Below are 24,739 nucleotides of genomic sequence, written 5' to 3' on the forward strand. Positions count from 1 at the left end.
ACCTCGCTACAAAAACAGCCCCGGAACTGAAATCTAGCTTTTCCTACAAACAAACATTGACAAAATACATAAAATCAATATTAAGATGCTCACTTGTAAAACATAACTAAGCTGACCTTTCTAGTTTATGCAAAAATAATAGTTTATGGCTCAACAACATCCTAACGCAAAGATACTTCTTTAAAGGCAGTGGACACTATTGGTAATTGTCAAAGACTAGCCTTCACAGTTGGTGTATCTCAACATATGCATAAAATAACAAACCTGTGAAAATTTTAGCTCCATCGGTCATCGAAGTTGCGACATATAAATGAAAGAAAAAACACCCCTTCACACGAAGTTGTGTGCTTTCAGATGCTTGATTTCGAGACCTCAAGTTCTAAACTTGAGGTCTCGAAATCAAACTCTTGGAAAGTTACTTCTTTCCTCGAACACTACGTCCCTTCAGAGGGAGCCGTTTCTCACAGTGTTTTTACTATCAACCTCTCCCCCAGTACTCGTAATCAAGAAAGGTATTATGGTAGTAATTATTTTGAGTATTACCAATAGTGTCCACTCCACTGCCTTTAAACAACAAAATATCGCTTGTTGAAGTTTGTTCAGTTGTTAGTTTTTATTTAATTCGCCTTGTAATGTCCTCCCTCTTGATGAATTTTATGCGGACTTAGCTGACCTTTCGTTTATGCAAAAATAATAAGTTATGGCTTAACAACATCCCAACGCAAAGATACTTCTTTAAACAACAAAATATTGCTTGTTCAAGTTTGTTCGTTTTTTGTTTTTGTTTTTATTTAATTCGCCTTGTAATGTCCTCACTCGAGGAACAAGATAAGGGAATAGATTTTGTTATGAATTCTATTCGGAAATGAACACTGTAATCCCCGCCGTCCGATTGCTGAATTATTTACGCGCATGCATTAACATTTGGAGAGTTAGCCGAGCATGTAAAATTCAAAGCTGGGATATTTTTATTGATGCCATTCCTGAGAGGTTTGCGAGACGTAGTTTGGGGCTGGTTTAACATGACAAGTTGACAGGCTGGATTCGTATCCAGGGGCTTGTCCAGACTGTGTGTGCGTCTTATTGTAGAGTGTGTGTTGCAGTAACGGGATGGGGTTATATGCGTGTCATTAACAGCAAAAGAAATTGCAATAAAGCAAGATGAAAAGTAGTTATGATGCTCTACTTTTGTGTGTGGAAAAATGATGTTCAATGATAGTTGCATCAGTGAAATTAGAAGTATTCCTTTACTACTATGAATATTATCTCATTATATTTTTCATTCATTTGATTTGCATAGTTGTTTAAGGCCTGCAGTACAAATTAAGTGTGATTTAGTTATCAGTAGTAAACAGTAAAGACTATCAAAACCTTACAAATAGTATAGTTACCTATTGAACATCGAATAAGGAACTAGCAGAAGTTTTACATCATTGTTGTGTGTAATAGAAGGAAAACTTCCCATTGCAAATCCAATTAGGAACTAGGGAAAGTAAACACAAAAAAGGTTATCAACCCTTGATGTTTTGAATTAGGAACTAGGGTAAGGTTGACACCAAAGTTGTTTGGAAATGAAAGAAAACCGCCTTTTGCAACTCGAATGAGGAACTAGGGGTAGGTTGACACCAAAGTTGTGTGGAAATGTAAGAAAATCACTAAAATGAGGAACTAGGGTAAGGGCTGACACCAAAGTTGTGTAATGAAAGAAAACTACCTATTTGATCTTGAAATAGGAACTAGGGTTTGGTTGACACCAAAGTTGTAGGAAATGAAAGAAAACCGCCTTTTGCAGTTCGCATTAGGAACTAGAGGTAGGTTGACACCAAAGTTGTGTGGAAATGCAACCTATTACAACTCGAATAAGGAACTAGGGGAAGTAAAAACCAAAAAAAGGTTATCAACCCTTGATGTTATGTGCTCTCCGATCAAATCATACTTTCCCCCCGACGACAAGTCTTCAGAAAATTGATCCTGAATGTAAAAGCGTCGGTAACATCAGTTTAATTCATTGATCGCCGGTGACTGGATCGGGTACGCAGAACCCCTCTTCAGTCAATTGGAATTATGATCTCTTTAGGTTTTACCTTTCGCGCGAGGTTGCGCTCACAAGAGCGCGCCCCGGTTTATATACCATCAGCAACTTTATATATGCACATTTTTTTTTCCCTCGCAAATTTACCCTTTAAATGGGAAATATAATCCCTTATTAAAATTGTATTGACAACTCCGGGGTGCCTTGACTCTGCATGGAAATTTGATCTTGTTAATAATTTGTTGAGTGGCTGTATCTGTTTCTATGGGTTTCATTTCCTCCTGTGGTCGTTGCTCTAAACTTTCTTATGTTACTGATCTCTCCGAGACTAAATCCCAGCCAATTTTGTTTGTTTTTGTGATGTTTTTTTCCCCTCTTTTCTTTGCATATTATATATCGGCTATAATGTTATTTTGATTTGGTGGTATTTGGGTTTTTATTTCTTTGGACTTGATATTCTTTCTAGTTTAATCTGATTTACAAGCTTTGTGCCCTCGGAGAATCAGTGAAATTGTCGTTGCTATTAATACAGTTTATCTTGCATATATGAAAAGAACATTACAAAACACTCACAAAAAACCAAACCATACAAAAAAGACAAGAAGCCTGCAACTTAGCAGTTTGAAAACTAAGTAGTTTTGAGAAAATAGTACAAGCTGTTGCTAAAAGGACCAACAGTATGGTATAAATACAAACAAAAGTAGTTTATGGCCTGATGTTTCGACCCTAGCAGAGTCTTTCTCTAAGGGAAAATGACAGTACAACATGAACACATGGTCAGGTGTTTTGAGAAAGACGTCCGGCCAGTACCAGTAACTTTTATTTTGTAAATAACTGAGACTTGAAAGTCTTTAACTCTGATACCACTGTCACCATAAAAATAAATAAAATATTATGTAGCCTAAAAGATGTCTTAAAAGAGACACAAAACATTAAAAAACACTCACAAAACATTAAACAAACAAATGAAAGTCTCTTTAGTTGTCATACATGTAGTCTAGGCCAGTTCTTAAGTCTGAGTCTCTTTTAAAAAAAAACCTTTGCCCCCTTTTATCGGAAGAGACATGATCTTGTCAGTTTATGTTGTCTGTGATTCTGTTAAATGCAGTGTCTGTGGCATACCAGAGTCACATTAGTGTTTGGCCGCTGGCTATTTACAACGCATTATTGACAGCTGTGGTCAGTCCTCGCCCCGTACAAACCACTATGAATGTAGACCCAAAGTACGCACACATTATTCAGCAACTATTACTTGATTAAAACTGTTAAGTATTAGTCAAGTCTGTCCCGAGCCACCACGGCTCATCAGACTGGTGTTTTTTTTTTATATTCCTTGGCATTAAACGACTAAGAATATTTCTATTCCCCCAGACAGGATGCCAGTTCATTGCAGGTTAAGCCTGAGTTCTTGCCCATTTGTACTTCTGGTTGGAGAGAAGCAATTATGATAAAGTGCCATGCTCACCGACACAAGTGTCGTGTCGCGACATGACCAGGCCAGGATTCGAACCCACATTCTGTAAATTACAGAACCTGAGTCGTTTGCTCTGCCACGACACCCCACAAACAAATAATTGTCATTTGTAACTCTGAGACCAAGACCTGTGGGGGATAACAGGTGATATATTTGTCCATAGCCAGATTACTTTGACGTGAAATGATTCTCAAAATGCTTTTTTACTGTCGAAAGCTGCTGTACTTCTATACCAAGTCAGTTTCTATTGCCATTAACTTTAAGAGTGATTACCAAACGTATACCTTCCCTTTAAACTTGTTCAAGACTTCAGACAACCTCTAACGAGAACGATGGTGGATTTTACAAAGAGTTAAGGCTAGTCATATCTCGAGCCTAACTTTGAAACAGCCTTAAGTTTTTAATAACTCCTAGGACTAGTCCTAAAGTTGGGACCATCTTTGTGAAATCGACCCCAGGAAAGTAAGCTTGTCAAACTGACATTACACCAAGATGTATCTGTTTAAATGCGTCAATTAATTGGTCGGACCATCTGCCTGTTTTCTTCCTACCCTGACCCTTTTTTAAATCACTTTTCTCCTTTAGTCTCTAGTGGCTTTGTTACCTCACCTGTTTCTCTCCTCCTCCAAACCAAACCCTAACTAACCACGACGACCCCTCGTTGCATCCATCACTAGAACAATCTCACTCTTTGTATCGAGTTTCATCAAATAATGGAATGCGCTTAGAGAACAAAAAGTAGAAGAAGACAGAAAACGAAGATAAAAAAAAAAAACTCGCTCGGGTTTTCCGCTCCCATCACCGCTTTATTTGACGAGCTCCGCATCCTGTGCATACTTTCTTCATTTCACACTATCGTCCTCTCTCTCCGGAGAGACGACTCCCTCATCTCTCTCGCTCTCTGTCGTAACCAAATGAAAAAAAGAAGGAACAGGAAACAAGAAAGAAAGACTCCACGGCCTGGTTAATCCAGCGAACATCTCCTGCATATCGCATTCTGCAATCTGAGAGCCCTTGCGTTGGGAAATAGATGCTCCCATCTTTGCATCTTCGCTGACTATCTCTATAGCCCTACCTTCTGCCCATCTTGTTTTCTGGCGATTTCTCTCTACCGGGGGATATAAACCTCACTGCTGCTGCCGCTGCAGATGGTATATTTAACACTAATTTTACACAATTTCCTCAATTAAATAACTTCATGCCGTCTATGTTTTATTATATCGCTAGCAGGTATGTTTTCTCGGTATGGATATATTCGGAGGCCAGACCAATGTTGTGCCAGGAGTAAAATATGCATTCAAATAAAAAAAGGTTTTCTGTGAAATGTTTTTTTTTTTTGTGGTGTTAAAAAGTCAGTTATTTAGTTGTTTAATTAAACAAAATATAGTCCTGGTTTTGGTTTATTTCATCCAACCAAAGGAGTTTAAAAACATACTTTAATGATCCATTGACATTGTAACACCTCCAAGAAACCCCACCCCTCCCCCACCCTTATAAAACAATAAATAAAATTAAAATAAAATGAAATAAATGAGGAAATGAGTTAGTTAAGATATAAGTTTTTAAAAATAAAAAGGCCTGGTTTTCATTTATTTCATTCATCAAATGATGAAAAAAAAAGATTTTTTTTTTTTTTTTTTACAGATTAATTGAAAACAGAACTCAACTAGCAACCTCATCCCTCCCGCCCTCATAAAACAACAAACAAATCATGTCTAAATAAATAAAATCAAATAAATGAGGAAGGATTAATACATTAAATAAAATAAAAACCAAAAAAAGTTGATACTTTTACCCTTAAAGACCTACAAGTCAGACATTCTACCTTTTGCCAAATTCATTCCACGGTCATGACATGTCATTCTCTTCATGTTTCCCTCCATTTATTATTATTTTTAATGTCAGGCTCTATCTCCCCCCAAGTCAGTCGGGTCGTAAGACCTCCTGAGTCTACCTGTAGCCTCACCGGACCATACCTCGTGGTTGTGTATCTTACCTTGGGTACGCCTCAGAGCGTGTTGCGCTCTCCCGACGCTGCCTGTTTCTTTTTTTGTTTTTCTGCTCGATAATTTATTGGAAAAAATCTGGAAAGATTTTGTTTCCTCTACGGCGAATAGCTGTTGTTTGGACGCAACATGCTTTTTATGCAACATTTTTATGCTGTTATCTCTTTTTGCTTTGTTGTTGCCCGTAGCGACACCATCTTCCTCACATCCCTGTCAAGGCATGTTTTTTTTATGGATCACTAATTACTCCTGAAGTCCTGGAGATGGTGACCAGTTCATCTCTCGATCTGCGACCTTTTCCCATCATCAATATGTCCTTTTTTCATTTTCTCCTTCCTTCTCCCATTTGTATTACTTTGGCTATTTGTTTTTTACATTTCCCCAAATCCCCATAATAATATTTATTCTGTAAATAACTTTTAACCCATCGGCAACTATCTGGAAACTTTTCCGCCGTCAATTCCAAAGCCTGTCTTCTTCTTATCTGCCCTCCCATTTCCTTGTTCTGCCTCTTTTCATACCCAGCCCGTTCTCCTTTCTCACTGTCCTACCATACCTCTCCTGATCCCACTGCCCTGCCCTGCCTCTTGCCATAACCCATCCCATCGTGTCCCCCACTGTCCTACCTCTCTCTCCACCCATCCCACCCCACTGCCCGCCCTTCTCTTTCCGACTCCATTTCAGTCTCTCCTACCACTTGCACCAACTCTCCAAACTACATCCCATCCCCCTTCCATTTCCCATCCTGTCTCAAACCCACCCATCCAATCCTCTCCTCCCAATGCCTCGCCCTGCCATGCCATGCCCCGCCCTGCCCCACCCTCCCTTACCCTGCCCTTACTGTTCCCATCCCTGCCCTCTTCCCATCACCTTGTCCTGCCTTTCTCTTGCCCCTCAATACTGTAACATCTCTTATCTTTTTCCTATTCCATTATCTGCCACTCTTCTATCTTTTCCTTAGATCTCATCTCTCCCATCTCAATACCACTGCCTCAGTCACCTCAACTTCCTTTTATCCCCCTTTAATTCTTTCCTCTTTCACCAATCACAATCATCCAAGACTTCCCCCTCCTCAAATAAAAAGTAACTTACTAAGTAATTTGGCACAAATTCAAACCTGCATACTTTTACGACACATCATCGCCACAATTGTGGCGACCAAAAGTCTCTACAGTATTTATTGGCAAAGTTTATTCTCTCCTATCTCCCCCCTGGAGCTCACTTTAATAACTCTTTTTCCTTTTCATATTTATCCCATATTCCCTCCTCTCCTGCTTCCAATCATCCTTTACATTCCCACCTTCCCCCCATGACGTCCTCATCATAAACATCATCATCCTCATCTCTCAGTCACTATCTTCCCCTGGTTTCCTGTTTCCTACAAACCCTTTTCCTTAACCCTCTCTCTCTGTCTCTATTCCACTTTTTTTTCTTCTCCCGTCCGTTCTTCTCCTTTTTTCGTCTTCTCACTTTCCCAGTCGCCCGAACTTGAGCTCGGCTAATATTGACATCAATTTAGCGTTTGTTTCCCATGGCACTCCAAGCATGGTTTGGCTACACATATACACACGTCGTTCTTGTTTGGCTACCCTCTTGCAGGACGTTCCGCTCGCTCCTGATCAAATAAAACTCACTTTCCCCTCTTGAGCCAATCCACAGTGCCCCCCGCACACCATATCGGGTTACATGATCTGAACCATGCTTTCGGAAAGCGAACAGTTTTATTTTGCCATCATGCGGTCAAAACAGAAGCCGTTTTTTTTCCTCCTTTTTTTCCCCGGATCTCTCCTTCTGTTTGTCCGCGTTCGTGTCCCTGGTTGTCTAGCCCTCGCAAACCTTTGTACTACATTGCTACATCTCCACTAGGACTCTGGTTTTTCCCCTCTCACACCAAGAGGCCCATCTGCAGACGCACACAACAATCAGAAATTGGAGACAGTCTTTGATACTGCTCAAATGTTTACCCCCAACAGAAAAACCCGATTTCAAATCTTTTCCGAAGGCCCCCAGTGGGACAGCTCATGCACTGTCCTGACGCTTTTCTTGATGCCGGGCGCCTTTTTTTTGTGTGGTGTGTTTGTGCGGGGGGATTTACTCTTGCGGAATATTACCGGGATTTGGGAGAGAGACCGTACTTGGGTATTTGGTTTCCCAAGATGGAAAGATAGAGGGTTTTGAAAATGATGTCTGTGGATTTTATTAGATATGAATCGTTTATGCTTTAGTGGGCTAATAATGTACACTTTATGCAAGCGAAAGGCATAGATACGATCTTCTTGTTTTGAAGCCGAACTTGGGGCCATGAAACAGTGTCTTTTAATAGAATTAATGAAAAAGCTCCGATGTCGGCTCGCCAAGGAAGTTGTGGTGGTTGTGAGTTACAGAGCCGATGGTCTTCAAAGTGGTTTGACATATAGATGCTCTGTTGCAGATGAAACAGTAGACAAATAATTACAATAAAGGAAAGCCGCTCTTACTGTTTTTTTAATCACCCATTGAATAATATAAAGTTGCAGCCTAAGTGTGTTTTGGATCTGAAGTGCTTTGGTGTCGAGAGAAGATTGGAGGATCCTTTTAGGCTCTGAAGAATCGCCATCATGTCGGTTTTCGTTATAAATATTTTAAAACGAAATCTAAAGGAGGTGTTGGTTGGTCTGGGAATCAACGCAACAGTCGATGTCTTTCACTTTTATTTGTGACGTTGACTCATAAACAATGCACTCATTTTTTCATTGTTGTAGCTGCCCTCATACTTTCTGTATTTTACTGTTCAGTTGCTTTGTTGTTTTCACCGTATTCATCAATTCATTGCAGTTTCTAATAGTCAAAATGCAATTGAAATATCTCTTTGATTTTGTATTTTAGGTTTATTGACAATTGTGTGTAAAAGATTTATGGTCAGTGGGCAAAATTAAACCACAATGAATATGTACAGACCTGTGATTAAAATAACTTGGCTTCTTCGATTTTTTTATTTTATTTTTTATCGATAATCGTGTGTAAATTAAGACCTTATGGTCAGTGAGCAAAATAAACCACAATTGAATATGCAGTACAGACCTGTGATTCAAAGAACTTGGCTTCTTCGATTTAGTGTGTAAAAGACTTATGGTCAGTGAGCAAAATAAACCAGAATGAATATGCAGTGCAGACCTGTGATTCAAATAATTTGGCTTCTTCGATTTAGTGTGTAAAAGACTTATGGACAGTGAGCAAAATAAAGTACAAAGAATATGCAGTACAGACCTGTGATTCAAATAACTTGGCTTCTTCGATTTTTTTTAATTTTATGTTTTATCGATGATCGCACAAATAAACCAGAATGAATATGCAGTACAGACATGTGATTCAAATGACTTGGCTTCTTCGATTTTTTTTATTTTATATTTTAACGACAATTGTGTGTAAAAGACTTATGGTCAGTGAGCAAAATAAACCAAAGAGTATATTATGCGAACCTGCAGATTTGTACAATGTCCCCTGTAGCGTAAAACAGGGCCATCCTTGTTTCACCTCGGCCTTAGAAAAACCCTGGCCTGCCCTCGCCGCAGTTTCTTTATATACTTCTGGTAATAACTGCTGCAAGGCGTTAGATACATGTGTGTAGTCACGCGTGAGCGTTAAGGAATGTGCATCCAAGCGTGCTTAGTACACGTTTTTGCCATTGTGACATTTAGCTGTCATTCCGGAATATAGATTTGACACGTGATTATCAATATTTGTTTTCCGGCGTGGAAACTACGTGCATTTTTTCTTGGGCACAGTTTCATAACAGAAGGAGAAAGTAAATGGCACTGGGAAAAATCACCCTTGGCGATCTTCACCTATAGAAATCAACAATATATATGTGGAAAACTAAGTCATTTTGTTGGGGTTTTTTGGGGGGCTACTTTTGAGACTTATTGGTAAAATTCAGAAGAAATTGTAAACCAGTAAATTTGGCAAATTTTTGTTGAAAAGGATTCACGTCTAACTCAAAGTTTTTAACTCAATTGACTCGCAACATAAAAGTTTACATGTAAGAGTCAATCTGGTGCAAGAGCTGCAAAAAGTTTAGCCATGCACAAAACTTAAGTGAAGATTACTTGGACTTAATGCTGCCCAATTTATACTATATAATTTGTTTGTTTTAACTTGTCATCAACTTATATCAAACTAATTTTCTTTTTTTTTTTTTTTTTTTTCGTACTAGGAATCTGGACGGAGCCAACACAGTGGATCTTCACTGACGAGTACAGGCAGTGATAGCTCATCAGGGTGAGTACATGCTCTTTGGTCTACTTTTCTTGGGCTGTGGACAGACACTGTTCCTTAAAAGCTTCTTGGAATCTATAACTCAAGCCGTCGATTTCACCAAACCCTTCCTAACTTAGGATTTATCTTAGAACTTAGGACGAGTTAAGTTCCGTAACCATAGACGTTGGGACGCATTGAGCCACTCCATGATTGAACCCATCCTAAGTTAGGACGAGTTACTCTTCCTAACTTGAGATAGGATTAGTCCTAGCGTTTCGTGAAATTGGCTGCAGGGGTTACCAGAAGAAGGAAATGCCATCATTTCATCATACGTTAGAATTTGTATCCCAGTTTCAGACTTTTTGGTTAGCAATGACTCTCACCCCTGTTAATGTTGGTGTAGCAGTAATTTTTTTCCCCTGTGAAATCAGAGCTATTGACCCATTTCACCTGACAACATCATCAGAATAATCTTGGATGCGCCATTTTGGTGGTCAATGTCAACGTGTGTTATTCAGTGAAGTGCGCATTTTTAGGTGACGCGGCGTTTACACGTAAGCCTATTGACCACCAACATGGTGAGCTTGGCATCATCCGCCGCGTGTGACGCGCGTGCAAGGGGTCAATACAGCTCCATTTAATACTACATTGTGTGAAAGCACTCAGAACCAAAGAAACAAATTAGCATAAACAACTTTATGAGTTTGGTGGTTTAACCAGTGTTTGTTGAATCAACACATAGAATTTTAGATTGTACTTCTACCATCCTACAAGACTCTCCTGTCTGAAATTGGAAAATATATTCCTGAGAAAATGTCACTTTCTTTGAGTAGGGACAATTTTAAGGGTCATCGGTGCCCCTCAAGACCAAAAGTCTGTTTTTAAACCAATAGGAATCCTTCCTATTTTTTCAAGTGGAATTTAATTTTGTCTTCAAAGTTTACTGAGGTTCATTAGGTAACTGGTACTGCTTGTTCTTTAGCATAAAACCCTTGTAGTGTAGATTGTGTGTCTGTGTAAATTGTCATGTAGCACTGTATTTCCTGGGAGTTGAATTGGATACATTTAAATCACAAGAGGGCGCTGTTGTGTCTCTACTGTGCTAATTATTGGGAGCAACATGATGTTATAATTTTTGGGGAAGATAATAACTGTCGGGTGGAGAAAATTTCCAGAGTCTGCGTGCTTTGCAAGGTTAAGAGGGAATTCCCATGAAACTTTCAATGAAATATTTACTAGGCCTGCCGTCGATTTCACAAAACTCTTCCTAACTTTAAAGATTAATCTTAGGACTCAGGACGATTCCCCACCCTGCACTGTATTATGCAGACCTTAAAGGAACACGTTGCCTTGGATCGGTCGAGTTGGTCTTTGAAAAGCGTTTGTAACCGTTTTTTATAAAATGCATATGGGTAGAAAGATGTTGTAAAAGTAGAATACAATGATTCCCACAAACATGCCCCGAAATTGCGTGGTTTTCCTTTTACCTCGTCGACTAACACGTCGGCCATTTATGGAGGTCAAAATTTTGACTCCCATAAATGGCCGACCATGTTAGTTCGCACAGTAGAAGGAAAACCACGCAATTTCGAGGCAAACTTGTGTGGATCATTGTATTCTACTTTTAAAACATCTTTCCAACCATATGCATTTTATAAAAAACGGTTACAAACGCTTTTTATTGACCAACTCGTCCAATCCAAGGCAACGTGTTCCTTTAAGATTAATCCTAAGTTAGGACGAGTTGCTCGTCCTAACTCGAGATAAGACGAGTCCTAACTCTTTGTGAAACCGACCCCTGGAATGTCTTCTTTGAAAGGGCAAGGCCGCATCTTCATTTTGCAAATGGCACTTCCATTGGAAAATCTTAAAAAGTCAATGGGAAAGTTTAGAAGGGGCACCAAGGCCAAGACCAGGAGCAATAGAGGCAATGGCCTTTGTGGCCGGCATGTAACTCCAGGCCTGATCGTCATTGTACCCCAGGTCGAAATTCCAGTTGAACCTAGTTAAACTGGGTTTAACTGGAACTAGTTGAAAACCAGTTGATAAACTAGTTAAACACAGTTAAAACCAGTTGGTTTAATATGGAAAATGGACAGAGACCAACTGGTTTATAATTTCAACCTAGTTGAACACAGTTAAACCTAGTCCAAACCAATTGGTTTGTATGGAAAATGGACGAGTTTGGTCACTATCCAGTTGAACCAGTTGACCCCAGTTAACTAGGTTCAACTGGAATTTTGACCTGGGACCTCATGCATATTCATGATTAAGAGATGAATTCTCACTGGTCCATTCACCATCAAGCTTCAACAACGTTTTTGTTGTTGCTACTCGCCAATCACAGACACAAGCTCTTACGCACCCGGTAAACACGCATTCAGATCAGCGATTACTGCGTGAAGCGCATGCGTAGTAGACTAACCCTGTGGGACACACATGCTTATACTCTACTACGCATTCGCTTTATAAAGCAATTGTGGAATCGTTGCAAGGGTTTAGTAAAGCGCTCACGAAAATTACCGTAGCCATTTATGTTCACATGGCGGCACATGTAAATGTCAATTCGCAGCTATAGAGAACATTGTGGACGACAACGATGCAACTATATGCATGAGTTGTAGTAAAACAAATACGACATGGTTTATTTCATGCGGACAATCTGTATTAGCTCTCTGTGGTATTGTAAGTTGTCAAACTAGTTCCCTCGGCTTTGCCGCAAAAGCAAGTTTCTCAACCTACAATACAGTGGGGAGCTAATATCAACGTCAAACAATATTATAGTTGCATACTGTTCACACACTTTTGGGTTGTAGCTTGTACGCCTGGAATATTATCTTTGAAAGGGCAAGGCCATTTACTTGTTGCAAAGGGCACTTCCAGAGGAAAATCTTACAGTCAATGGGAAATGTTTGAATGGGCACCAAGACCAAGACCAGGGGCAATGGAGACCATAGCAGGAGCTAATTTCTTTCAGTTCATAGAAAATAGCAAAACTTTGTGTTTAACAGTTTATACGAATTATAATACAGACTTTCTCCATTGGAGTTTTGCAAGTTATCGTACACCCTTTAAAAAAAATTGTTTTAGTTTAGATTGAACAAAATCATTTTATACAACAGAACAATCCAAGGAAACCAAACACCAACAGGACTTGTTGCCCCTCCCCCCTCCTCAACCACTCAGAATATTTGTTTGAGATTTGTAGTGCTTCTCCCTGAAAGTGTAGCTATCAAAACAGAAAAATACTATCAACCTCATATTTTTTTGACAGATCGAACCTAAAAAAACAAACAAAAAACCAAAAAACAAGTCAATAGAGGGTGCTCTATATTTATAGATTTGATAGGCTTAATGCAGCGGGGAAGGATGCTAGTACGTTAAATTATGCATTGATTTTTTGATTTTTTTTTGTTTAGGTAGGTTTGTTGGGTTGGCCCAGAAAGGGCAATACACTCTGTTGTTTTAAAGGATTTGATAGGCTTGATACAAAAGGGAATGATGATAGTACGTTCAATATGGTTCAATTATGCATTGATTTTTATCTTTTTTTCCGCCGAGGTAGGTTTGTTGGGTTGGCCCAGTAAACTTTGCAGAAAGGGTGATGAACTTGAGTCTGTTCAAAGAATGTCGAGTTTAACCATTTTGTTTGTATCTACTTGCAAGGCATCCTTCAGAGTGTTTCTCTGTTAAGACAGCTTGTGACTGCTCTATATTTTCTGCCACCCCTTTAATCGGACAATCCTCTGAAAATAGGAATATACATATGGGATTGCTCACCCACTTGCCCACAAAATTGTGGTGGGGGTGGGGGGGGGGAGCCTGGAAGAAGTTGATGTTGCAAGAAGAGAGTGGCTGTTAAAGGCAGTGGACCCTATTGGTAATTACTCTAAATACTTAGTAGCATAAAACCTTACTTGTTATCAGAGTGTGGGTTCGAATCCCGCTCATGACACTCGTGCCCTTTCACAAGGCACTTGGCCATAATTGCTTCGTAAAAAGTTGGGACGGTATTTTTTATTCTCCTCTACCAGCCAGGCTCCTAGTTGATGATACCCTTTTCTACAACCTTACAGACTGATAAGGGGGTAACCCTGTTCCAGCCCCGGGAGTAGGTGGCCCTGGTGGCAGTTGATTTGGGAATACGCTTACCCTAGGTATCGGTTTTTTATTATTAATTTAAAACATAATGTATTCATTGTTACTATTTGTTTAAACATTCTCTAATGAATCCACATAAAACATTTATAAACGGTTAACCCATTTCATATATTTTATGATCATAATCGGGGTGAGTTCACAATGTTTTTTATCAAGTTTGTTGTTGGCTTCCTGAAATTCTATATTTGAAGGAGAGTTGTCACATGTGGTTAGCGGATTCTTCCTGTTTATAATGACCGCTGGGTTACCCATGTGTGCAAATCACTTACCTAATTTCCTGTTGTAAATTTGTACACAAATGTCCCTTGCGAATCATCATTCCGCAAGATGTGATTCCTTAAAAATGCGATAGTCAAACGGACATCGTAACCACTGAACTACATTTCCAGCCATGACAAAAAAAATCATCTGACATTTCCCCACTTTGACATCAAGGTCAGAAGATAATTGGGATGAAGATGAATTGATACATCTGACTGTAGGGACAGACTGTGATGAAAGTGTTAATGTTATGCAATAGTTACAGCCATTAATCATGGTGACTGTACCCTTAGCCAGTCTCACTGGTTGTTAGAGGAACTTGACAGTCGACTTCCTCTGGCCCACATTTGTCTGTATTTCACTTCCGTCTGGAAGTGACTCCTACCTTTGCTGGAAATTCTGGGACTGTCCCTGCATGAGTTGGACCTTGTCATGCTTTATTTCCGCAACTTTTGTACCTGAGGCCTTAGACTGGTCCCTTGTTCTGATCCACAAGGATAACCACAGGTGTTGGCTTTATATGTGTACACATGTAAGTCGTATTTAACTGCGAATCTCCAGAACGGAGATGGCCATGTGAAATGATGGGAGGTCAAAAGGTGGTTTTGTACTGTACACCAGATCTCTGGAGTACATGTAGATGTTACTCACAAAGCCTAGTTCTTCAACTGTAACAGGTGAAGTGCTTGGATGTTCCCTCGGAAAAATATCCCCTGAACAGGAAACCAGCCACAAACAGTTCAAATATTATTTGACTTCAGTATGCATTTTGACTGGCAACAATGGGGGGAGTGTTGATTGTAGAATTGTTCCCACGTTTTTCTTCGTGTTTGGGTTTCAGAGTTTTTCTAAATATTATGGAAGGGCTTGTGAATGGAGAGGCCATTTTGATGATTACTCTTTAATGCTTGTTGCTGTTGCTTGTGATTGGCTTTTGTGGTACATGTGAGGGAGGGTGCAGCTTCATTCAAACATACCAGTGGTCTTATAGTTGTAGTCATAACACGGATTGTTCCCACCGTGAACGGGATGACACATGTTAATGCCATATGATCAGTGGTCTTTAGCTTAGGGGCCACTCAGAATAGTCAAAGTTAAAGGGAAGGTACACATTTGGTAATTACTCAAAATAATTATTAGCATAAAACCTTACTTGGTGACGAGTAATGGAGAGAGGTTGATGGTATAAATATAAAACATTGTGAGAAATGGCTCCCTCTGAAGTGCCATATAGTTTTCGAGAAAGAAGTAATTTTCAGAGAATTTGATTTCGAGACCTCAGATTTAGAACTTGAGGTTCAAAATCAACCATCTAAATGCACACAACTTTGTGTTTTTTTCTTTCTTTATTATCTCGCAAGTTCGATGACCAATTGAGCTCAAATTTTCACAGGCTTGTTATTTTATGCATATGATGGGATACACCAAGTGAGAAGACTGGTCTTTGACAATTACCAAACGTGTACCTTCCCTTTAACACAAATCTTTCTTTTTCGTCGAAATTTTTTTGACCCTCCCACACCCACCCCAAACTTGTTTTTGAATATTGAATGGCTTCATAATAATAATCTATACACTGCCTGGGTGGGGTGAACCACATGAAGTATTGCCTCAAATGAAGCAGTTATTTTAGGTAAAAGGCCTCCAACACGATTAGTTTCCAATGGCTATATTGATGCTGTTAAAATTTACTCTGGCACAAAAGAGCTTTAATTTGTTTATGTTTTTTTTTTAAGATTTGAGTTTTTCAGGAATTTACAGATTCCCTGACCCTAAAAAGCAACAACCACAAAAGCACACAAAAAAAAACAACAACAATAACAACAATAGGACCACAAACACAAGTTTGGCAAACAACGGCAGCTGATGTTGACGCACATTTTCTTAGTAAGCTTAATGTTTCTCACAATTTAACGATTAATCACAAACCTAATTAGTTCCTGAGACACACTTACATGTACATGTCTTAGAAATGTTTTGTATAAAAGAAACCCAACAAAGTCACCACGGATTAGCGAGCTCACGTCTCCAAAGGTTACCACTCATCGCCCAAAACTAAAGACCTTGGTGAAGGTTTTTTTTCCTTTTATATACTGGTGTTACAAATGTCACAGGCCAGGAAGTTACTGTGTATGCCCATTAGATTGTCCAACACGCACACTGAGTCAAATACCCACTATTTATACACACCACAATTTTTTATACACATGTGTATTAATATACCCTGTCGAGCGCTCATTTCCTTTGTGGGTAAAAGTCAAAATGTTGAGCAAGTTCCTTTATGACAAAACAAAATATTTGGCGATTCGGGTGAAGCACCATGGATAGCTGGGGTGTGCGGCGGCGACTTAGGAACCGAAGAAACACAGAGGCCGCGCTCTTGAAAAGGTGAGAGAGGAACTTGGGTTGTTTATTTAAAGGCAGTGGACACTATTGGTAATTACTCAAAATAATTATTATCACCAAACCTTTCTTGATTACGAGTAATGGGGAGAGAGGTTGATGGTATAAAACATTGTGAGAAATGGCTCCCTCTGAAGTGACATAGTTTTCGAGAAAGAAGTAATTTTCCACGAATTTGATTTTGAGACCTCAGATTTAGAACTTGAGGTCTTGAAATCAACCATCTAAACGCACACAACTTCGTGTGACAATGGTGGTTTTTTTTCTTTCATTATTATCTCGCAAGTTTGATGACCAATTGAGCTCAAATTTTCACAGGTGTGTTATTTTATGCATACGTTGAGATACACTAAATGATCAGGTGGTTTCGGAACATACATTGTAGGGGTGTCTGAACGGTTACAGTTCGTTAGTCCGAATGTTCGTTTGTCCGAGGTTTGTTAGTCCGAAGTTTCAATTGTCCAAAGGTTCGATAGTCCGAAGGTTCGATAGTCGGAATTGACAACAAGGTTTGATCGTCGATTCGGAACGGACCTTATCGTCGATCCGGACTACCGAACCTTCGGACCAGTGAACCTTCGTATCATCGGACTATCGCATCAAATGTTAGGATTAATGAACCCTATTTCATTTTCGGACTAATGAATACCCTGTTATCGGAAATTTGTGCGTTCTGACTATTGAACTTCGGACTATTGAACCTTCCGACTGACAAACCTTCGGACTATCGGGCGAACACTGTCGGAACATAGGGTTGTCGGAACATAGGGGTATCAAAATATAAAGCAATCACACCTGAAACATTTTGCATTCCCTTTTCCCAGATATTTTTCCCTTTTTGGGGGGCAAACCAAACCTTTAAGGTTATTTAAGTCGCCCTCCCCCCCTATTGCATTACAAAAAATGAATTTAATTAATGCATTATTGATCTCCAAGTCAGGCCGATAGCTCGTTGGAGACACATTGTCTGGGGTATAATCTACCCAGAATACATTTGTTTATAAGCTCCGAATTGCTGTCTCTCCATGAACCTTTCCGGTCCTTCCAGTCGTTTTTAATACACCAATGTTTATTTCTTGTGCACTTTTTAAATGTTTCTTTAAACCGGGGCTCGTTTGTCACCATTTGCAAATTACAGGGGACTAACGTGTAAGAAGTGGGAGTCATTACTACTATGTTTGTGTAACTGTGGACGGTCGAGTTTCTTGGATAGTTATTGTTGACAACAAAGACGATCTTTTTTTTGACGTGTGCGCCCCAGTCTAAGTTGACCTACTTTATATTCTATGCCAGGATTTGATTACAGAGTTGCCTAACCTTTTCACATTAAGGTAATTTTAGTTGGGCATTAGCTTTTGCAGTCGAGCTCGGGTTCACGCTAATCTAAAAAGTCCCCCCCCCCCCCCCCACCACTGCAGTTGTGTTGCCGCTTCAGAAAATGATCTTTTGACAAGTTGCTCTTTAATGTTGAATTTTCTGGTTGATGTTTACTTTTTAATTTCCTTCAGTGGTATCATAGATGACTTTTCATAGACAAAGAATTTTAATATGGGTAAGGAAGGGGGCCATTCATATAATAGTCAATGTACAAAAAATGTGATTTTTTTTCGGTGGGTCAAAAGAAATAACTGAAAATCAAAATACTTTTATTTTTATTTTTTAAAAATTAGATTTATTTCCCCTTCAAATTGACAAACAAGAAGGAATTAAAATACCACGCATGGATTTTTAAACATTTACTATTATGAATGGCCCCTTTAACCATGGTTTACATACAGTGAAGCCATTATAATTTATTTTGCATATTACAAGCAGTTATTAAGAATTCACAAGTTTTTAACCCACATAATATGACGTCGGGGCCCAATTTCATAAAGCTTTTGAGCAGAAAATAATGTTTAACAAATTTCTTTGCTAAACAAAAATTAAGTCGTTGGGAACCTGCCACAACAGGCAATCTTAATGGAATTTGGGCTGGTACATGTAACTTGTTTCTGCTTAGCAATAACAATTCTGTGCTTTCCAAGTTTTTGTGCCGACTGGCTTTATGAAATTAGGCCATGGCAAGCTGTGTAAGTAAATAATGCCTAGCTTAACAAACCCCTAGCCAGTCAGGTCACTTAATGTGACTGTTGATCGGTCCTTGGTCCTTGGGTGTGTTTTAACTGGCATTTTGTCCCCAGCACACCACTGTTCAGGTAGAACGCTGAGTTAGGTCAAATTGATCGTCCAACTTCAAGAGTTTGTTCAGTTGAAGGCATTACTTTTCTTTTAACTGTTTTTTTTCCTAATTCTTTATTGTTCCCTTGTTAAACCTGAAAGATTTCAAGCCAAACTGCCCAGGAGTTCAAGTTTTGACAACGTTTGCTCGTTTGTCAACCCCATAACTGTGAGCCACAGACTGAAGAAACCTGTTTTCCAACTGAATACAGGAACACAAACATCATAATGGTATATAAAATGGGCGGATGTATAATGTTTACTAAGGGATAGGTCTGTGTGGATAGGTCGATGACCTGGGGCCAATTTCATAGAGCTGCTTAAGCACGAAAATAGCTCCCTTATTTTACACATGTTACTGGCCAAAATTGCATGCCATATACATTGCTTATGACTAGTATTTAGCTGTTGTTTACTTAGCATAACAATTGAGTGAAGTCTTGGCCGGTAATCTGATTTTACTAAGCAATGTATTTTTTGCTTAAGCAAAAATTTGTGCTTAAGCAGCTCTATGAAATTGGGCCCTGGGCAAAGGGAAAAACTGCATCATGTCCGCTTATCAAAGTACTAAAATGTAAAATGCGCCCAAGTTAGGTCCATAGATTGTCCTTAAATTGTAATGCTGGTATAGGAGCAAACATTTAAAATAAATATATTAAAGAAGTCACATGTGAAAGTTTGAACTTAATTCAGTTGAGTAAACAGCCCAAAAAAATAAAAAAATTAAAAATTAAAAAGTAACTTCTCATTTTCAGTGAAAGAATAATAAATATTTTAAAATACTTTTTAAGGATCCTTTGAGTATCAATAACTCTGTAACTGTTTTAGTAAACAATTAAATACAAAGTGATTTCTCATTTTCCAGCAAAAAAAAACAAAACCCAAAAACAAATGTTTTAAGAGACTTTTTGAGGTCTCAATATGGATTAGTCTCCATCAATCCATCCTCTCCACCCCAAATGAATAATTTCAATCTTCAGTGATCCCATCTTTGATATCCACAAGTCTGGACCAATGGATCTCCATCATCCCATCCTCAACTGGAAGGCTAGTGGACAGACAAATGACTCAGGGGATTAGTGTCAAGTCAGGAGCAATTCAGAGCCAGGCACGCATGCATACATACATGTACATGTATGGGGGGTACTTCCCTGGATTTTTCAAAATGTTTTGCGTTTTGGACCTAAATTTGTTTGATGTTTGGGTGATGCACGCTGATGAATTGAATCAAGGTATGCAGAATGGTTTTTACTCGGTGTTTATCTTGGTTTTAAAGACACTGGACACTATTGGTAATTGTCAAAGACCAGTCTTTTTCACTTGGTTTATCTCAACATATGCATAAAATAACAAACTTGTGGAAATTTGAGCTCAATCGGTCGTCGAAGTTGTAAGGTAACTATGAAAGAAAAAATAACACCCTTGTCACACGGGGTTGTGTGCTTTCTGATGCTTGATTTCGAGACCTCAAATTCTATACTTGAGGTCTCAACTGTTTTGAGAGTGAAATACGGTACTTTTAACTCTTATTAGAGTGAAGTTTGTTCTAATTTCACTCAAACAGAGTGACACAGATTGACTTTCACTCTCAAAAGAGCGAAACTGACAACACTCGGACAAGAGAGTGACATTCTCACTCATTTAGATTAAGAGAGTATGCTAACGTGTGCAGGGGGAGAAAAGGGATTTCTGCGCTTGGCAAATTTCTTTTGCCAGTCAACTTTTACAAAGCTTGGCTGGCCCGAGGCTCTCTGAAGCAAAGAATCGATCGGCAAAACAAAATGGCACAGATGCGTTCGCAGATTTGCTTGTTCAGTTGAAGCTGTCATAAAAAACTTCATGTTGACTTTGAAAATATTTCTGCTCGACAAAACTGGGGCTTTGAAGCAACAGAGATGCACCCTGTCTTTTTTGTGTCAATTGTCACATTCTTCAAAAGACCAGGGGAGTGCACTTTTCAATGTGTAGGAACTCTGCTGCTCAGGTATGCAAATTTTCGGCTGATCAGTTGATTTCATCATTTCGGTTTCTCAGAACATGTTCGCTTGAAGTCACTGGACACTATTGGTAATTGTCAAAGACCCAGTCTTCCCACTTGGTGCATCCCAACACATGCACAACATAACAAACCTGTGAAAGTTTTGGCTCAATTGGTTATCAAAGTCGAAAGAAAACGATGAAAGAAAAAAAAACGCCCTTGTTGCACATTACATGTACCTCTTTCTCAAAAACTACATTACTTCAGAGGGAGCCATTTCTCACAATGTTTTTATACTATTAACATATGTCCATTGAGCGTTACCAAGTAAGTTTTCATGCTCGCATTCATTTTTTAGTATTTACTGATAGTGTCCAGTGCCGTAACGCTAACAGAAATTAGACAGTTTTAATTGGCCAGTGTTACCTTCAAGCCCCTACACTATGTGGACCTCTTTTGTTCTCAAGTTGGACACAATTAAAGACACTGGACACTATTGGTAACTGTCAAAGACCAGTAGTCTCACTTAGTGTATCTCAACATATGCATAAAATAACAAACCTCTGAAAATCTTAGCTCAATCGGTCATCGAAGTTGCGAGATAATAATGAAAGAAAAAAAAAACACTTGTCAAATGAAGTTGTGTGCGTCTAGATGGTTGATTTCGAGACCTCAAGTTCTAAATCTGAGGTCTCGAAATCAAATTCGTGGAAAATTACTTCTTTCTCAAAAACTATGGCACTTCAGAGGGAGCCGTTTCTCACAATGTTTTATACCATCAACCTCTCCCCATTACTCGCCACCAAGAAAGGTTTTATGGCAATAATTATTTTGAGTAATTACCAATAGTGTCCACTGCCTTTAATAATGTAATGCTTGCACACTTTCAGCATGGTGTTCCTGTGTGCATGAAGCAACATTTTGAAGTAGAAAAAAAAATAAAAAAAATAAATAAAAAAAATCCAAATACATGAAGGTCACATGTCTGATAATTAGTTAAAATTAACGCGAAGGGGAAATCCCCATAACCCTTAGAAGTGAGTGACGGTTGTAAAGATTAAAGGCCAAAATCAAACCGATCTCTATCTCAGAAAATTATAAAATAACTTTATCCTGGTCTCTATAATTGTGTTCTTTAGTTGTCTTTAGTTGGGTCTTCCGTTGTTGTTGTTAGTGTTATTGTTGATGTCATTTGTATTTGTGTAGGATAACCAGGGTTGTAAAGATCAAAGGTCAAAATCAAACCCATCGCTACCTCATAAAAAGCTAATAATAAATTAACGTTATCCTGACTGGTCTTACTGTGTTCTTTAGTTGGTATTCAATTGTTGTTGTATGTTGTTAATTTCTATTACAGAAAATAGCTCACCTCCGATACCTACAAATGCGGGGTGTCGTGGCCGAGCGGATAAGAGCACCGAATTCAAGCTCTGATGCTTCTGTTCAGCAGAGTGTGGGTTCGAATCCCGGTCGTGACACTTGTGTCTCTGAGCAAGACACTTAACTATAATTGCTTCTCTCCACCCAGGGGTAAATGGGTACCTGTGAGGGCAGAGATGGTTCTTGTGTTGATTTAGCCGAGTAGCGCATATTAATGTTGCACAGGCTGCATACTCCCTACCAGGGAGCTGAGATGGTTTAAGGAGTGAATTAAGGCCCAGTGACCAGGGGTAATAATGTGAAGCGCTTTGGGACGCCCTCCGGGTGTGAAAAGCGCTATATAAAAACGGGTTATTATTATTATTATTATTATTTACAATGCGCAAGCACAAGCGACTCCGCTGAACAAAAACAATGCACCCCTCCTTGCACTGCAGGTCCCGTATGTACACACAATAAACGCCCTTCTTTTTACAGCGCCCATAGTGTTAAGTCGTGTTTTTTCCATAGCTCCAGAAAACAACGTAGCATTAAACACACTATAGACAAGCAGTCCAGTTTCCGGACACCTCCATTTACGATGTATTTTTAAACCAGAAAATATACACCCATGTACATTTTTCAATGAATGTGTACAAAGGCCAATCAGGTACAAGGCTTTGGTTTGTGCACACACTTCCACAGAACAGCCCAAAATTGTACAAAATGGAATAATGTCAAGTTTAAAATCCTACTTCGCATACATTGTATTTTTCAAAACAACAAAGTTAACATTCTGTTTAGGTCAGAAATAAAAAGGAAACTGGTCCGAAAGTGGTCTACTAAATGAGCACATGATTTTATTTGAGAATTATCCACTGAGTTTGATAAAGTGGAATCAAATAGTGTTGATTACATTTTGTCTTTGTAAAATCGGATTACAAAGTCCATGTTGACATTCAGTAAGTGTACATGTCTGTATCGTGATGTATCTTCACATTCATGCACACTGGGATAATCAGATTACAATGTTGATGTAGCTTATAAACTATATTGTATTAGGGCTTTCCCCTACCTCCCCCCAATGCGAGTACATCGTTCTTGCATAATTCAGAGGGAAGTTTGATCCACAAAAACTAAAACTGGTATGAGAGATGATGTAGTGTTATCTTTCACTATGGTTGACATATCATGATAGAGATTCCATGTCACTTTATTAGTGGCTGACAACTTGGAACTGTGAAGAAGAGTTTCTGTGTAACTTGTGTCTGTTATATGTACTTGCAAGTTGGACCACTGACGGAGAGTTTCTGTGTAACTTAAACAGTGTCTTGTTGTCGGACAATGTTCTCTCTCTATGGTCAGACCAATGAAGATGAGTTTTTGGAGTAAGTTCATCAATAACTTGCAAGTCAGACCAGTGTAGACAAGTAACTTTATTTGTGACTTGTGAGTCGGAACAGTGAGGAGGTTTGGAGTAACTTTTCATTGACTTTAGTGTTGGACCAGTGAAGAAGAGTTTTGGAGTAACTTTATCAGTGACTTGGGAATCAGACCAGTGAAGAAAATTTTTTGAGTAACTTGTTTTTCTATTTGTGAGTCAGAACAGTGAGTAGTTTTGGAGTAACTTTTTCAGTACTTTTAGTGTTGGACCAGTGAAGAAAAGTTTTGGAGTAACTTTTTCAGTGACTCGTGTGTCAGTAATTTGCCAGTGGAGACCTTTGAAGTGAGAACACTCAATGGGATTTCTTGAATGAAGTCGTACTCTTTGTGTTTGGCAACCAGTAATGAGCGTGAGTAAGTTTTTTAGCTCGAAGGATGGACGTAGAAGGTCTGCATCAGAGCAGGCTGGACGCAAGGCTACAACGCCCAGTCTACAGGCTGGACGTAAAACGCCTTCATGGTATTCAAATGACATTGAGCCATTGTGGTAAGTCTATATTATACAGCAACGGTACTTTTCTACAAACATGCTTGCCGATTTCATTTGGAGCTTACTCCACTGTAGATTTATTTGTGAACAATTCGTTAATGTTTGTTGCGGTGGTAGTCGAGTCGTGGTGATGGTGTAATGCTTCAGATTGTCTCCGTGATCGAATACTGCTCTCGCGAGATCACTGCTCTCGCGCGAAGCTGCTGGCTGCCGACAGTTCAATGAGGGTGCACAGTGCGAGGGCAGTAGTCTCGCGGGGCCAGCAGTCTCACAAGAACACTGCCAGTGTCGCGTGAATCGCGGAGAGAGTCAGAAAGCTATCACCACGACAGACCTTTTTGGACTTGTCCACTGTCATGGTTAAGCACCAAATTTTAGTGTGCAAGTGTAAAATGTGCATGTGCAAAAACCAATCCATTTTGAAATAAAACTGAGTAATAAATGTACAAATGTGCAGTAGTTTTTCCTCTGCTGCGGCAAGTAATTAGTTTTCATCCTTAAAGACAAACCTTCTATGCTAAGTGAGAAATGAGTGGGGTACCAGTTGCAGCAATGGTAACTGTATGGTGTTCTGGCTGGTAACCTCTTTTTGCTAAGCACGACTTGTTTGAGGCGCGTTTCTCAGATTCGAAGTTTGTGGCAAAAAATTAAAAACTGATATCACTTTCCATAACCA

At 39.2% G+C, this 24,739-nt stretch overlaps 1 protein-coding gene across 8 annotated transcripts in view; it reads left to right on the forward strand.

Moving 5' to 3' along the window:
- Positions 1-24,739, forward strand: part of LOC139946843 (SAM and SH3 domain-containing protein 1-like) — a 183,919-nt gene that overhangs the window by 103,763 nt on the left and 55,417 nt on the right. For 6 of the 8 annotated variants that reach the window (XM_071944572.1, XM_071944574.1, XM_071944575.1 and 3 more), the window contains one exon: positions 9,705-9,769. In XM_071944572.1, coding sequence (XP_071800673.1) covers positions 9,705-9,769 — 65 coding nt within the window. Of the gene's footprint in view, positions 1-9,704; positions 9,770-16,429; positions 16,559-23,187; positions 24,061-24,739 lie in introns of those variants that run through there. The other 2 variants (XM_071944580.1, XM_071944577.1) reach the window with 2 other exon arrangements.

Source organism: Asterias amurensis, chromosome 14 (assembly GCF_032118995.1).
Source record: "Asterias amurensis chromosome 14, ASM3211899v1".
Classification (NCBI taxonomy): domain Eukaryota; kingdom Metazoa; phylum Echinodermata; class Asteroidea; order Forcipulatida; family Asteriidae; genus Asterias; species Asterias amurensis.